Genomic DNA, 15,621 nt, shown 5'->3' on the forward strand with positions numbered 1-15,621 from the left:
AAGGCGGTGAATCCTCTTGGAACTGGAGTTACAGATGGTGCTCCTGAGCCCCCTGATAGGAGTGCTGAGCACTGAACTCTTACTGTTCCTCTGTAAGAGCAGTACCTGCTCTTTCTTAACTGCTGGGCTAGCTCCTAGCCCCAGCGCTCAGCTCACTTTTTAGTTCATTCAGGTGCCAGAAATTCTACAGAGAACAAAACTGCCAAAATTACTGATATTCTGTCACTTTAAAAAATGTTTTGCAAGCCAGGTATAGTGGCACACATGCCTTTAATCCCAATATTCAGGAGGCAGAGGCAGGTGGATCTCTGTGAGGTCAAGGCCAGCCTGGCTTACAAAGCAAGTCCAGGACAGCAAAGCCTACACAGAGAAACTTTGTCTCAAAAAACAGTGTTTTACATAAATGGGCATTAGAATCCATACCCTTTTTTTGTTTGTTTTGTTTTTTGTTGTTTGTTTGTTTGTTGAGACGGGGCTTCTCTGTGTAGCCTTGGCTATCCTGGATTCACTTTGTAGATCAGGCTGGCCTTGAACTCACAGATCCACCTGCTTCTACCTCCCAAATGCTGGGATTACAGGCATGCGCCACCACACCCAGTGACCCCATACTCTTTTATATCCAATATTGAGTTGGTGGTCTGTGGCATGGTCTTGTGTAGGTGTGGTAAATGGTCCTAAGTACATAGTTTACGTAGCACAGCATAGCTTCACCACTAGCTTGGTTAGTCCATTCATTGTATTTTTTTGAAAGATTTATTTATGCATGCATATGCATATCCCCTGGAACCAGAGTTACAAACTGTTATGTAGGTGCTGGGAATTGAACCCAGGTCCTCTAGAGGAGCAACCAGTGCTCCCAATCACTGCGCCATCTCTCCAGCTCCATTCATTGTATCTTTTAATTGTGTGTAGGTGGAGGCTGAGAGTGGCTGTGATTTGCTGCTCTTGCAGCTTTTTTTTTTTTCTTTTTTGAAAAGGTATGTTATTGGCTTGTTATAAAATTCAAACAGGAGGTGTGGGCGGGATGGCACAGCAGTTAAGAGCATTGGCTGCTCTTCAAGAGGACCCAAGTTCAGTTCACAGCACCTATGTCAGGCAACTCACAAGTATCTGTAACTCCAGCTCCAGGAGGGATCCAACATCTCTGCCTCTGCAGGAAGCTGCACATATCCACACACCCCCCTCCCACATTTTAAAGTCAGATAGGAATGAATATAACAAACAGTTTAGTGGTGAGGTAAGTAATCCTTAATAGTTTGTTCCTCCTTCCAGACACTTTTGAACACATCTGTAAATATATAGAACACGTATACTCTCACTCTCTGGGAGCTAGCTCATGCAGTATGCTATTGCTTTTGTGATTCAAACCACTGAAAATTACACAGAGGTAAGAGCTGGGCTCCCATGAGAACTGGGCTGTATCAACCATAATAGGAATGTTAGGGCTTGCAGGTCCTTAGTTGTCTGTACACTGTCCCATAGTCTCTAAGACCAGAACAAGATTGCTTTGAAAAGTTATGCTAGAAATACTGCTTGAGAGTCCTTTGATTGCAAGTAGTGAAAACCAGTTCTAGTTCTATTGGCTATTTCCTGCTCCCCTCAAAAAGACTTTACTAGAAAGATTCCAGGTAATAAGCAAATAAATATTTGGTCTGAAACAAGACAGGGTGAACAAAATAGTATTTGGTGAGGTATATGTTATCAGTGTCAGTGGTTATCCATTTTATTTTCTGTATTATCTATTTAAGGGTCAGGCGTGGTGGCGCACACCTTTAATCCCAGCACTTGGGAGGCAGAGGCAGGAGGATCACTGTAAGTTGAGGCCAACCTGGTCTACAAAGTGAGTCCAGGACAGCCAAGACTATGCGGAGAAACCCTGTCTGGAAAAAAGAAAAAAGAATCAAAACTTGGCTGGGCTTGGTGGTACAGGCCTTTAATCCCAGCCCTTGGGAGGCAGAGGTAGGCCAATCTCTGTGAGTTCTGGAGAGAGTTCCAGAATAGCCAAGACTACACAGAGAAACCCCGTCTCAAAAACAAAACAGAACAAACAAACCCAACAACAACATGGTAGCCCCATGGTAGAGCACTTGCCTACTATGCATAAGACACTGAGTTCTATCTCGATCACCACTTTTTTTATATTAAACAGCCAACCAAACAACAAAAATAAAACCCAAACAATTCCTGGGAGAGTGTGGCTGCTGTAGAGTTCATGTGTCTCATGGGTAAAATTCCTGGATTTGTGTGCCCTCAGAATCTTCTGCAGTTGGCGAGATGTAGATTCAGAAAAAATGGGAGTTGAGGTGGCAAAGCCAAGTGTTGGCCTTGTAGTATCAACTGTTTTAACCCTAGGTTCTTGTCCCCCACTAAAGGAGGAGATGATCGCCGAGTTCTGCTATGGCACATGGAACAAGCTATCCATTCCAGGGTCAAACCCATACAGCTGAAAGGGGAACACCATTCCAACATTTTCTGCCTGGCTTTCAACAGTGGAAACACCAAAGTCTTCTCTGGAGGTAAGAAGAGACATTCTACCATAGGAGGTTAGTAAAGAGAGTAGTAAGAGAATGTGTTTTTCTTCTGTATCTTATTGAGCTGTAGAATTACTGGCTTCCTATCATTTTTCTTCAGTATATTACAGCATTTTAGACATGTGAATTAGGATTCCATCGTCCTTTCTTCCTGTCCCCATTCTCCCCTTCCTGCCTCTGTCTTTCTTTGGTTGAAAAAATTTCATGTTCTTTTTTGGTTTTGTTTTTGTTTTTTTCGAGATAGGGTTTCTCTGTGTAGCCTTGGCTGTTCTGGACTCACTTTGTAGACCAGGCTGGCCTCGAACTCAAAGCGATCCACCTGCCTCTGCTTCCCGATTGCTGGGATTAAAGGCGTGCGCCATCACTGCCTGGCTTTCATGTTGTAATTTGTTACATGCACGCACGCACGCACGCACGCATGCACGCGTGCAGAGAGGGAGAGAAAAAGGAAGCAATAACCTTAGTATATATGGTACACTGGTTTTGCTTTCTATTCTGTTGTCTCTTCTGAGATTTTATTTTTGTTCTATTGTATTTATTTTAATTATTATTGTATGTGTAGGTATGTACACTCCTTCCATCTTTATATAACTTCAGGAATCAAACTTGAGTCACCAGGCTTGTGCAACAAGCACCTTTGCCTCCTAACTCATCTTTCCAGCTATAAATTTTCATCTAGAAAGAAAGATTTGACCATGCTATTTTTTGAGACAAGGCTTCATATAGCCAAAGCAGAGGATGACCTTGTATTATGACTTCTGTGTCTGCCTCCCCAGTGCTGGCATGATAAGTATTTCCTGCCTTCCCTCTTTCCATCTCTGTGCTGCTGCTGCTGCTGCTACTACTACTACTTTTGCTTGGCTGATGACAAAGGGTCTCAAGCAGCCCAGGGCAGCCTTAAATTTCTTCTTGAATGAAGCACTGGGATTGTAGGCCCCATTGCTAACAGTCGGCTTGATTTTAAAAAGCAGACAACAACAATAAAAACCTTTTTAAAAATTACACTTATTTATTCAGGGAGCATGCCATGGCAAGCATGTGGAGGTCAAGGACACTTTGCTAATGGTTCTTTCCTTCCACCATATGGGTCTAGGGAATAAAGTATGTGTGCATGTGTCTACATGAGTGTATGTGTGTGCATGTGCCCATGGACTTGTACATGTGAGGGGCCAAAGGAGACCACCAGCTCCTCCTTCAGAGCTGAATCTGTGAGCTTTTTGTGCCTAGTTGTGATGCAAGGGCTAGGATGTGAGGTCCAGATCTCATGTTCCTATAGCAAGCACTCTTAGCTACTGATAGCCCCCACTGTTTCATTTTTCAAGATACTGGTTGTGACTCAACTTGATGTCCTGACCTATAGATGACCCTGATTTGAAAAACATCGTGTCAGGCTATTGTTGGACTGGTTGATATGCAAGCCAACTTTTTGGTGATGGCTACTTCATTAGCCACTGTGTTTCTGACTACAGAATTTCTAGTCCTGACTTTCGTGAAACTGCAGATTTTCCCCTTGGTTATCTCCTGTGTTTCAGAAGCATTTTAAAAGCACATGTCTGGATAGAAGATATAATTCTGTGTAGCACATTTGCCTAGGTCATTCAAGGCCTTGAGTCCTGTTGACCTGGCCAAATTAGGGGTGGAGGGGACAACAATTTTAAGCATCAAAGTAAAAGAAACTGCTGAATGTGCACTTTCACTTGTCAAACATAATTTTTACAAATTTTGTCTTTTTTGTTTGTTTGTTTGTTTGATTTTGTTTTGCAATAAGATCTCCTTATGTAGCCCAAGTTGGCCTTAAGCATGAATCCAGGCATATGTCACCATACCTAATTACATGGTTCATCTTAATTGTGGCCTTGAATTCCTGTTTTTCATATCCCGACTTCTAAATTTGGGATTATGCAAGTGAGCCCCTATGCTTAACTCATTTTTCTAATTATCTAGAATTCATCCTCCAATCTGCCTTTTATATGTGTATTCATATCTCTCACTCTTCCTGAAGTCATTGCTTACACATTATTTTTTGTTTGGTTGGTTTTTGTTTTTGTTTTCTGAGACAGGGTTTCTCTTTATGTAGCTCAGGCTGGCCTTGAACTTGAGGCAGTCATCCTGACTGCTTCCTGAGTACTGGGTTTCTAGTTCTGAGCCACACATGCAGCCTATCCTTGTCCCACTGGCAGGAGTTTAGAGCTGCTTAAGCATCTTTGATGTCTAATTCTTTCTGAACATGAAGGGGATAATTGTCCTTAAAGCTAAAAGCCTCATTTTCCCACAGTTGGCTGTCCTCCTACTGTTGGTGTAGTTGGACTCTTAGTTCTTAATGGATGGGACAGAATCTTTTCTCATGTCCCCAGTCCTCACTGTGTCAGGCCTGGGAGGTATTAGCTTGAGTTCATTTGTCATTAGTATGTACCCTCTGGAGAATTTATAGCTAGGACTTAGAAAATTGAGACTACTTAGACCATGCCCTTACTGATAGCTTTGCCTTCCATTTAGATGGCCTTGGGCTATGCATTTGAGGGTGTGCTAGTGCTATATCTTCACAAACTCTAATTGTTTTTGGCTTTATAAGCCGTTTGAAGGCATATCATGAATATAGTGCCTTTAGATTCTTAGAATAAGGATATTACAGAAAGTTGTGGAAGAAAGCCATACCATCATTTAGTGTTGCACTTGTCAGATTTGAATGCAATGAAGGCTGAGGTAGAAACAACAGACATTCACTGGGGGTCTATCAAGTACTCAGCCCTATTTTGAATGCTTTTATGGGCGTGTATCCTTGTAAAGTAGATAGCTATCGTCCTATGTCCACTTAGACAGCCAAAGCCTAGGGATGCTAAGAGCTTTTACTCCAAGTCTTACAGTCATGGTTGCTTTGATGGGCGTGGCTGGGTTAGTCTGGATGAGTGACTGATTGCACATTCACTTTTCCTGAATGGCAACAGTTGGTCCCTCAGAACTGTTACCAGGTTATACTTTACTGCTTTTTAAAAACAAAAGATGCTTTAATCCCAGTACTCAGGAGGCAGAGGCAGGTGGATTGGTGTGAGTTCAAGGCCAGCCTGGTCTACAAAGAGAGTCAAGGACAGTCAAGGCTACACAAAGAAGCTCTGTCTCAAAAACCAACCAACCAAACAAAAAAAACAAAGCAAAACCAAAAGATGGCTCTGTTCTTAATTTTCTTACAGAAAATATGCGGCTTTTGGAGCCAGGTTCTTATGTATCCTAGCCTGGCCCTGAGCCTCCTGATCCTTCTGCCTTCATCTCCTTTATGTGTTGGGATTATAAGCAGGAACCACTCACTGTGCCTGGCTTCTTAAAGTGTCTTCATAGTTTTTTCTAACTTAACACAACTATTTTGTGTTTTGTATTATGTTGTATTTTGAGTGTCTTGTATTTAGTGTGTGGTGTATGTGCACGTGTGCACACACACATACATCACAGTACATGTGTAGGGCAACTTTCAGTAATTAGTTTTCTCCTTCTACCATGGGTTCTGGGAATCAAGGTCAGGAAATCAGGTTTTCAACATTCCATCTGCTGAACCAATTTGCCAATTTATGTTTTTGTTTTTTGTTTTTCTTGGAAACTTTAAAATCCCGTATTGTCATGTGGAAGGAACCACCTTGCAGGAATTGTGAAATGTCTGTCTTTTTCCTTTATAGGAAATGATGAGCAAGTCATCCTCCATGATGTTGAAAGGTAAATAGATTATCGCTGTGTGAAGGTGACTGACTGCTTTTAGGGGAATAGAGGCAAATATCTCCATAGACATGTATTTTAGCTTTTGAAGAAAATAATATGGAACCAATGTTAGTTTTCTGAAAAAAGAAAACAATTCCTATAATAGTTTCAGCTTTATTTTAAGAAAATGAGAAAGGTTTGCCAAGTTGTCATACAGTTAGAGATAAGAAGAGGGAAGGATTTTCTTCTTTATTATTAATTCATAATAAAGATTAATAGTTAATAACATTTGTTGAGTTTTCACTATCATATGCCAGACACTATTCTAAGGGATTTTTATGAATTGATTCATTTAACCATCACAGTGCTTTTGTGAGGGATGCTGTGATATCCATGACAAGAGAGAGCGGAGGCCCAGTGCTGTTAGGTTACTTAAGGTCATGTGATGCCAGGGCCTGTGCACCAGGTTCTGTATAGCTCAGAGCTGTGCTGTTGATGGCCATGCTGGTGTGCTGGGAGCCCTCTCTGCTTCTGCTGTTACTAGGTCTGGCTACTTTAACCCTCCCACCCCTTTGTTTTTGGAAGTCTAGTATCACCCTCAGAGCTCCATACAAGTGATAAATGGCAACACAAAACTCAGCTACCGAGTCACTTTGTTGTTGTTGTTTTGTTTTTTGAGACAGGGTTTCTTTGTGTAACAACCTTGACTATCCTGGGCTCTCTTTGTAGACCAGGCTGGCCTTGAACTCATAAAGATCCACCTGCTTCTGCCTCCCAAGTGCTGGGGTTAAAGGCATGTGCTACCACGCCCAGCCCTAGTCACTTCTAAATATGCTTAGTTTCAAAATTATGAAATTTATAAAAGTGTAATCCTTTTAAACATATATACACATTTTATGCACACATATGTTGAACATTGAACATTGTCTTTTAGCTAATTGAGTATCTTGTTGGTTTACTTAGGTTAAATTTCTCCTGGGCATGAAAGAAACTGAACCCTAGCTAGGTACTGTAGGCTGGGCCTCTGCACCATGCTTGTGCCTATGTGCTTTTCTCTTGCTCTCTGTTTTTCAGCAGTGAGACCCTGGATGTGTTTGCTCATGAAGACGCAGTATATGGCTTGTCGGTCAGCCCAGTGAATGACAACATTTTTGCCAGCTCTTCAGATGATGGCCGGGTTCTCATTTGGGACATCCGGGAGTCTCCCCATGGAGGTAGGTCACTGTGTACAAAGTTGTTGAATTGTGCTGAACAGCCTGATATCAAGTTCATTTCTATAATCTCTGTAAGTAACATCCAGAGAAAAGAAGCTAGGACCCTCACATGTAGCACACGTGACACTGGAGGTCCCGTCCTGCCCCGAGTAGTCAGAAGTGGAACTACCTGTGACTCTGCAAACCCTGCAGGAGCAGATGTGATGCTTTACTGTGGGGGGGGCCACCCAAGGCGCCTCTCATGTGGTGCTGTCCCACGCAAGAAGAGGGGCAGGCACTGTGTACTTCTTGCAGACACAATTTTAGGCTTGTTCTTTTGTTTTAAAAACACAGATCCTCACCTTATCTGCACCTGGGGTTGTAAAGGGCTTGCACGTACATCCCGCCCCTGGGAATGTTCAGCAGATACCTTCTCCCTGGTGTGTTCCCAGTTTCTGACTGGAGGACTTGTTTTATCGACCCTGAAGCTCCTCAGGAAATGTGTTGTCTTAGCTTATTTCCTGCAGAGGGGTTTCCTCTCTGTCACTAAAGGCTGTTTCTTCTAATCCTGCCACATGGCTACCTCTGTAGAGCTCAAACTAGTAACTTGTGAGGCCATGGTTACTATCCTGCTGCCTTTGTCTGGCAGGACCTCGGTCTGTATTTCCTCATATATCAGACCTTTACAGTGATAGGCGTCTCAGTTCTGGATATCAAAGAAGCCTGTCCTTGGGGTCAGCAGAGCAGCTCACAACAGACTGCATCTGTGGCTGCACCTTTGGTGCTTGCATGTAGACTCTTTTCCTGTTCTGTGTTGTCTGATGGCCAAGGTGACTGAAAGCTTCCCTGCCCAGGGCTCCACACTGTATTTACAAACATAGATGAGGAGGTGGGGTGGTTTTGTCGTTATTGAGTGTAACAGATCCCAGAAGAGTACATTCTTTGAGGTAGCAAAGTGATGGAGCAAAAGGGTGCAGGAGTTCCAGGTCAAGTTGATTAGGGACTGTCTGGATTTAAGGACAACTCAAGTGTTAAACTTAAAATAAGAACTAAGGGGCCACAGAAATGGCTCAGTGGTTGAGAGCACTGGCTGCCCTTCCAGAGGGCCTGAGCTCAATTCCTGGCACCCACATGGCAGCTCACAACAGCCTGTAACTCCAGTTCCAGAGGATCTGACACCCTCTCACAGACATACATGTAGGCAAAACACCAATGCAAAAAAACCAAAAAGATTATTAAAAGAACAAAATTTGAGTCTTGCTGTGTGTGTAACTCAGGCTGGCCTTGAACTCATAATCCTTCTCCCTCAATTACAGAAAAGGGGCCTCTAGGCTTTTTTTTTTTTTTTTTTTTTTTTTTAAATACTGGGAGTCAAATGTGCAGTTCTGGACTAATCATTTAGTTAGGAAGCATTATGACCCAGAAGGGAAACTGTACTGTTGTTTTACCTTGTCTTAATTTTTCACTGTTTTACTTTGTCTTCATTAAATTTATTTGTATAAAACTTGTGGTTTTATAAATATTAAAGGTATAATAACTTTACCAGGAGTTGGTTGTGAAATATTTTTAGTGGAATTCATTTTTAGATCTATAAGCAGCTTACTTTTTTCCCTTTGAAGCTAAATGGATTTGACTGGTATTGGGCGCCCAAGTATACACGAAGGTGGGTTGCCTGATGGGGTATGTTCTAGACAGCAGTGGTACCACCCCTGGGGTGGTGGTCAAAAGTACGCTACTGTTTGCGTCCACACTCCTGCCTGGCCACCTGCCCTTGAGAGAGCGGTGTCTCAGGTGACATGATTGTAATTTCTGTTTTCACAGAGCCCTTCTGCCTGGCAAACTACCCATCAGCCTTTCACAGTGTCATGTTTAACCCCGTGGAGCCCCGCTTGTTGGCCACAGCCAATTCAAAGGAAGGAGTGGGGCTGTGGGACATTAGAAAGCCTCAGAGGTAAGTCCTTGTAAGGACCTCAGACTTGCCTTCTTCATTTCTCAGGGAGTAGAGTAAGCGAGTGCTGAGCTCAGTTGGGATCCTCTTACCATGCTCTGCTCCTCTAAAGCCAGGAGAGCGTGCAGCTAAGTACCAGCCAGACAAGAGAGCAAAACTGCTTTCGTGGAGTCAGAAGGTGTGGACTGGACTCTCTAGGTGGGCGCGTGTGAAGAGTTGAAAGCCTGCCTAGCTCCCTCCCTACTTGCTCAGGAGCTCCGATGTGGGAAGAGGCGGGGCCTTGTGTTCCAAGCTAGGGTTTCTTCAGGCCACAGGATGACCCTCCTACCTAACTCCCAAAATTAAATGTGTTATCTAATCATGTATAGTTTTTGATACAAAATCTTCAAAAGGACTAGTGACTACAAGTTAACAGCTAGTTCTGTGGGATATTAGGCAGCTAATTTGTTTCTCCATTTGGTTGTTTTTTGTTTTTTTGTTTTTATTTTTTATTTATTTATTTATTTATTTTTCCTCCTTTATTAATTTATTCTTGTTACATCTCAATGGTTATCCCATCCCTTGTATCCTCCCATTCTTCCCTCCCTCCCATTTTCCCCTTATTCCCCTCCCCTATGACTGTTCCTGAGGGGGATTACCTCCCCCTCTATATGTTCATAGGGTATCAAGTCTCTTCTTGGTAACCTGCTGTCCTTCCTCTGAGTGCCACCAGGTCTCCCCCTCCAGGGGACATGGTCAAAGGTGAGGCACCAGAGTATGTGAGAAAGTAATATCCCACTCTCCACTCTACTGTGGAGAGTGTTCTGTCCATTGGCTAGATCTGGGTAGGGGTTTAAGGTTTACCGCCTGTATTGTCCTTGGCTGGTGCCTTAGTTTGAACGGGACCCCTGTGCCCAAATCTGCCTATTATAATGTTCTACTTGTAGGCTTCTAGGACCCTCTGGGTCCTTCTACTTTGCCTTTCTCCCATGATTCTCTCATCTAGAGTTTTTGTTTTTAAACTAAGTACACTGGCACAGTCCTGGCTTGATCGTATGAAGCACTAACTAAGGAATCATTAAAAGTGGTGGGGATGGAGTATACAGGAGGCCCTTTCATGTTCCTTAAGTCCCCCAATGAGGCAAGGCCTCTTTTTGGCACTTGTACTGAAAACTTGTCTTATTTATAAAAGGCAATCAACTTCTCTAGAAATCTATGTGGAAATAAAATACTCTGTGAAGCAATATTGCAGAATGCTATGCAAAGTAAGCAAGGTTCTCATTTATTAATGGACCTTGGGTGAAACAGGCATTAAATAGAGGGTTACCTTCCTTGATTTTCAGTACTAGCTGGTTCTCTTCACAGGGCAGTTCAGGGAGTTGGAACTGCTGCAGCAGAGTGTCTGTGTGAGCAGAGTTCCCTGAGGCTCCACAGGACTGAGGAGACTGCCTCTATACTCCATTGCACATTCCCTCACCCCCATCCTGCTCTTCTAGTGCACATAGTGACAGGCCCCTCGATCCCTTTTGTACTGTGTGCCTAAGGCGGGCGCTGGCTGAGAAGAAGACAGTCTCTTAGGTTCACCATTGGTTCAGAACAATGATTCTGTCTAAAAGGCAGAATTTGGACCAACTATGGCAGCCTCCTCCCAGCTTGCTGTCTGCTCTACTTAGAATTGCAATGCCAGCTGGCAACTGGGGTGGCGTGCTGAGGTTGTAGAAGGCTTGAGTGGTTTATGATGTCACAGCAGGGTCTTAAGAAGAGTTGCTGGCGTCTTCATTCTCATCTTCCTCCACTCCCCAGCCAGTTTCCTGCTGTGTACTGGCTGCCCTTCATCCCTTTTTCCCCTTGCTCCTCACTAAATGTGGTTTCTTTTTAAATGTCTAAGACATTCAACATTTTCGTGTTTGCTAAGTGGTAGGAAGAAGGTGAAGTGATGTTTGGGTGCAGTTGCAGGTCCTTGTGGAAGGGTGCTGTGCAGAGGGAGAACAGGGTCTGCCTCTGTAGGAGGAGCCCAGGCCCCTCACTGATGATTACCATTTTATTCGTACAGTAATATATATTGAATTTAGAGCTTTTACATAGAAAAGTGTAGAGAGAAAAGAGGAAAAATCCATTCGAATGTATATCAGTTAATTTCTTCTTAGTTTGTAGTTACTCTAAAGTCACAGTAAATACAGTGAACAGTTTATGTGTCTGTCTTTTAAAAATATAATTTAATGCTGATTCAAGTAAGTATGTATGAATGAAGGAAACATGAAAGAATACCCATGCTCAACTTCCCCCATTTATTTATGGCGCATATGCGAGTGAGTGAGTGTGTCTATCTGTGTGTATGTGAGTATGCACACACACTCATGTTCCACAGGACATGTGTAGGAGAAGAGAACTCTTCCCCCTCTATCATATGGGTCTCATGGGTCAAACTGAAGTCCCTAGGCTTGGCTCTCAGCAAGTACCCTAAACCTCTTAGTCTACTCCTGGCCCTCACCCTTTTCTTTTGTTTGTTTGTTTATTTGAGGCAATGTCTCAGTTTGTAGCTCTGGGTAGCCTAGAAGGCTGACCTTACATTCACAGATATCTATTTGCCTGCTTCTGCCTCTGCTTCCCAAGGACTGGGGTTAAATGTGTGGTACCACACCCAGCTCACTATCTTTTTTCAGTTAACAGTATGATAGAGATCTTTTCAAATTAGCACTTACAGATCTGGCACATTATTCAAGGGGTACATATTCTATTAATAGTATATACCTGAAAGCTGAAACTTCTTGTTTCTTATAAACGATGCTATGCTAATCCCAGCACTCAGGAGGCAGAGGTAGGCGGATCTCTGTGAGTTTGAGGCAGCCTGGTCTACAGAGCTAGTTCCAGAACAACCAAGACTACACAGAAAACAAAAAGCAAAAAACAAAACACAACTATGTTGAACCTTGTGGTTGCATATCTGTTTTGACCTCTTTTTGCAAAATGCCTGTGAAGAATTGGTGCATAAAGGGTGTGTTTTACTTTAAAATTGTTTATTTGAACTTTTTTGTGTGTATGTGTGTGAAGTGAGGGGTGGGTGCTATGGAAAGCATGTGGGGTCAGAGAACAGTGTGCACAAGTTGGTTTTCTCCTTCACCATGTGGGTCCAAAGGATCAAACTCAGGTCAGGACAGGTCATCAGGCTTGGTAGCAAACACCTGTATCCCCTGAACCACCTGGATGTGGGGTGTGGTATTTAAGTCTCCCTCTCTCTTTTCCTTCTTTGTTCCTTTTCTTTTTCTTTATTTTTTATGTGCATTGGTGTTTTGCCTGCATCTATGTCTGTGGGTGTCAGATCTTAGAGTTACAGACAGCTGTGAGCTGCCATGTGGGTGCTGGGAATTCAACTCCAGTCCTCTGGAAGAGCAGTTAGTGCTCTTAACCACTGAGCCATCTCTCCAGCCCCATTCTTTTTTTTTTTTTTTTCTGTTTTGAGACTGGATTTCATGTAGCCCTTGCAACCCAGACTGAACTTGAGTTCCTGATTCTCTTTTATTCTGTTCTTGAAGCAGTAGGATTGTCACTCTCTGTTCCCTTTGTCCCTCCCTCCTTCCTTCCCTTTCCCTATGCTTTCTTTCATCAAGAACTTACTGTATAGCCTAGGCTGGCCCTGAAGTTTAAAATATATATATATACTATTATTTTCATATTCCCACTGCTTTTTCCATTATTGAGGGGGGGTATACTTACACCATGACATGTGCAGGGAGGGTCAGTGACAACTTTTGAGAGTCATCTCTTTCTTTCTGCTGTGGGATCTGGGGATTGAGCTCTAGTCTTCAAGCTTGTATTGCATTGCAAGAGGTTTAACCCACTGGCCATCTTGCCTCCCTAAGCCTTGAACTTTGATCTCCCTGTCTCCACCTCCCAAGTGATTGCAAATGTGTGTCACCGTGCCTAAGGAAGGTGTTTATGAATTTTTGATAAAGTCAAATTGTAGCCAAGTGTGGTGGCACACACCTTTAATCCCAGCATCTGAGGAGGCAGAGGCAGGCAGATCTCTGTGTGTTTGAGAGCCAGCCTGGTCTATAAAGTGAGTTCCAGGACAGCCAAGGCTACTTAAGACTTTAAACTTACTTAAGACACTGTGAGAGGACCTGGGTTCCAGTCAAACTGTACCCTCACCACCAAAGGCTACATTGACTTACAAGTCTACTAACTGTATTCAGACCTGTACCAACAAACTGATGCTAGTCTTCTGGGGGGAAATTGTATTATTATTTTAACATTTTCTTCCGTTATGGGTGGAATTTTATGTTTTCTTTGGTAACCTGTAGTTTTTTAAACACATTCGAAAAAAAGCATCTACTAAGACCAGTGGCTGTCTGGACTGATTTCTGGTTCTGGGATAAGCAGAACACAGGCCCGTTGGAGTGAGATGGCTGCCTTGTTATTGCAGCTCTTCTAATGTTCTCACGGTGACATGGAGTATTAGAGCCTTCCTAACTTCACACGCCTGATTAAGGGACTCAGTTACAGCTCTTCTCTGAATTCCCAAAGTACAAGTTGGTCTAGAGGACGACAATAGGGCTGTCAGTCTTTTCCATGTAGATTAATTATGCTGAGCTGCAGCAGAGATTTATTTCCTGAGTACAGCTGCCTACAAACCCCAGCCCAGATCTTAGGATAGTTTGGAGTCCTTAGGGGGATGAGGCTTGAACAGAAATAGATCTATTTCAGGGATACTCACAGAAAGAGATATTAGGGGTCTTGTAAACCCCTTATAATTGCAAATAAAACTATACCTAATCTGAGAGATGACATGCAGTATTTTTTCCTCAAGGACAAAAATATTTTACTTGGTGTCATAGTGTATGCCTACAGTCAGGAGGCAGAGGCAGGCAGATCTCTTGAGTTCAATGTCAGCCTAGTCTACAGAGTGAGTTCCAGTACAGCCAGGGCTACACAGAGACCCTGTCTTGAAAAATCAAACAAAAGTTAAATGATGTTGAGCAGGGTGTGGTGGTACACAGCTTTAACCTCAGCACTTGGGAGGCAGAGGCAGTGAATCTCTTCGTTAGAGGTCAGCTTGGTCTACATAAGGAGCTCCAGGACAACCAAGGTTACATAGGGAGACCCTAGTTTTGCTTTTGTTGTTGGTTTTTGTGGTTTTTTGAGACAGGGTTTCTCTTTTAGTTCTGGCTGTTTTGGACTCACTTTGTAAACCACACTGGCCTCGCAGAAGAACTCACTGAGATCCACCTGCCTCTGCATCTGAGTGCTGGGATTACGGGCATGTGCCACCACACCCAGCCCTTTTGTTTTTGTTTTTGGATTTTTTTTCCAGACAGGGTTTCTCTGCGTAGTCTTGGCTGCCCTAGACTCACTTTGTAGACCAGGCTGGCCTCAAACTCACAGTGATCCACCTGCCTCTGCCTCCCGAGTGCTGGGATTAAAGGAGTACACCGCCATGCCTGCTATTTGTTGTTTTAAAGAAAAAGAAAAAAGAAATCTTTTTATTAGGTTTCATGGAGACCTCAACCAAGAAAGATGAGTTGCTTGGGGTCCTGAGGATTCTGGGTTTAGTCTGCTGTTATTCTGTACTACGTTTATAAGTTATCTCCGGTTTATATAGCGTGGGAAGTGGGTGAATTCAGGGTCTACTCTGAAGAGCTAGTGGGCTCTTAGAGCTATAGTCCCCTTAAGAGCCGTGAGGAGGCCCTTCCACTGAGTACCTCTCTTCCCCAATTTATGGGTATTAAGGTGTTGAACATTTGCTGTTGCCTTCTCCTAAACCAGACTGCTCTACTTTAGCTTGAAGCTTGTAGGTGTATGAACAGAGCCATTCTGTTCCACTGCTGCCCTGAAATAAACCGATGAGAGGGTTGGTTGGCAGAATAAAAACTTAGTGATGGAAAGGACGTGGGTTAGCATCTGGTCTGACCGGAGGGAACTATACGGGAAGAGGCTGAGGAGCTTGAGTTCTTGTAGCGTGGGTCTGAAGCCTAAAGACAGTAGTGTAGATCAAGGTGGCACATGTTAGGGCCATGTGACCCTGAGCTGAGCTATGCCACATTTCATTACCAGGGATAATGACAATTATAAGTAATTACCACCTTTACTTCCTATGAGGTAGGCTTTTTTTGTTTTCTGTTTTCTGAGACAGGGTCTTTCCAGTCCAGGATGGCCTCAAGCCTGCTACATAACTGTGGATGACCTTGAACTCAGCAGATCCTCCTGCCTCTGCTTCATTATAGGCCTGTGCCACCACATGTGACTAGGTCCTAAGTGTCTGTCTTTTAAAAAAAAATATTGTCCTTTA

The 15,621-nt window shown here is 43.2% G+C and overlaps 1 protein-coding gene across 3 annotated transcripts in view; it reads left to right on the plus strand.

Annotated features, from left to right (window-relative positions):
• DCAF5 (DDB1 and CUL4 associated factor 5) overlaps positions 1–15,621 on the plus strand; it is a 97,177-nt gene that overhangs the window by 21,616 nt on the left and 59,940 nt on the right. For 2 of the 3 annotated variants that reach the window (XM_084792269.1, XM_084792271.1), the window contains exons 2-5: positions 2,373–2,516; positions 6,197–6,233; positions 7,290–7,429; positions 9,230–9,359. In XM_084792269.1, coding sequence (XP_084648395.1) covers positions 2,373–2,516; positions 6,197–6,233; positions 7,290–7,429; positions 9,230–9,359 — 451 coding nt within the window. The remainder of the gene's footprint in view (positions 1–2,372; positions 2,517–6,196; positions 6,234–7,289; positions 7,430–9,229; positions 9,360–15,621) is intronic. The other variant, XM_084792270.1, reaches the window with a different exon arrangement.

The sequence above is a fragment of the Acomys minous genome, assembly GCF_964271855.1.
Source record: "Acomys minous genome assembly, chromosome: 8".
NCBI lineage: Eukaryota > Metazoa > Chordata > Mammalia > Rodentia > Muridae > Acomys > Acomys minous.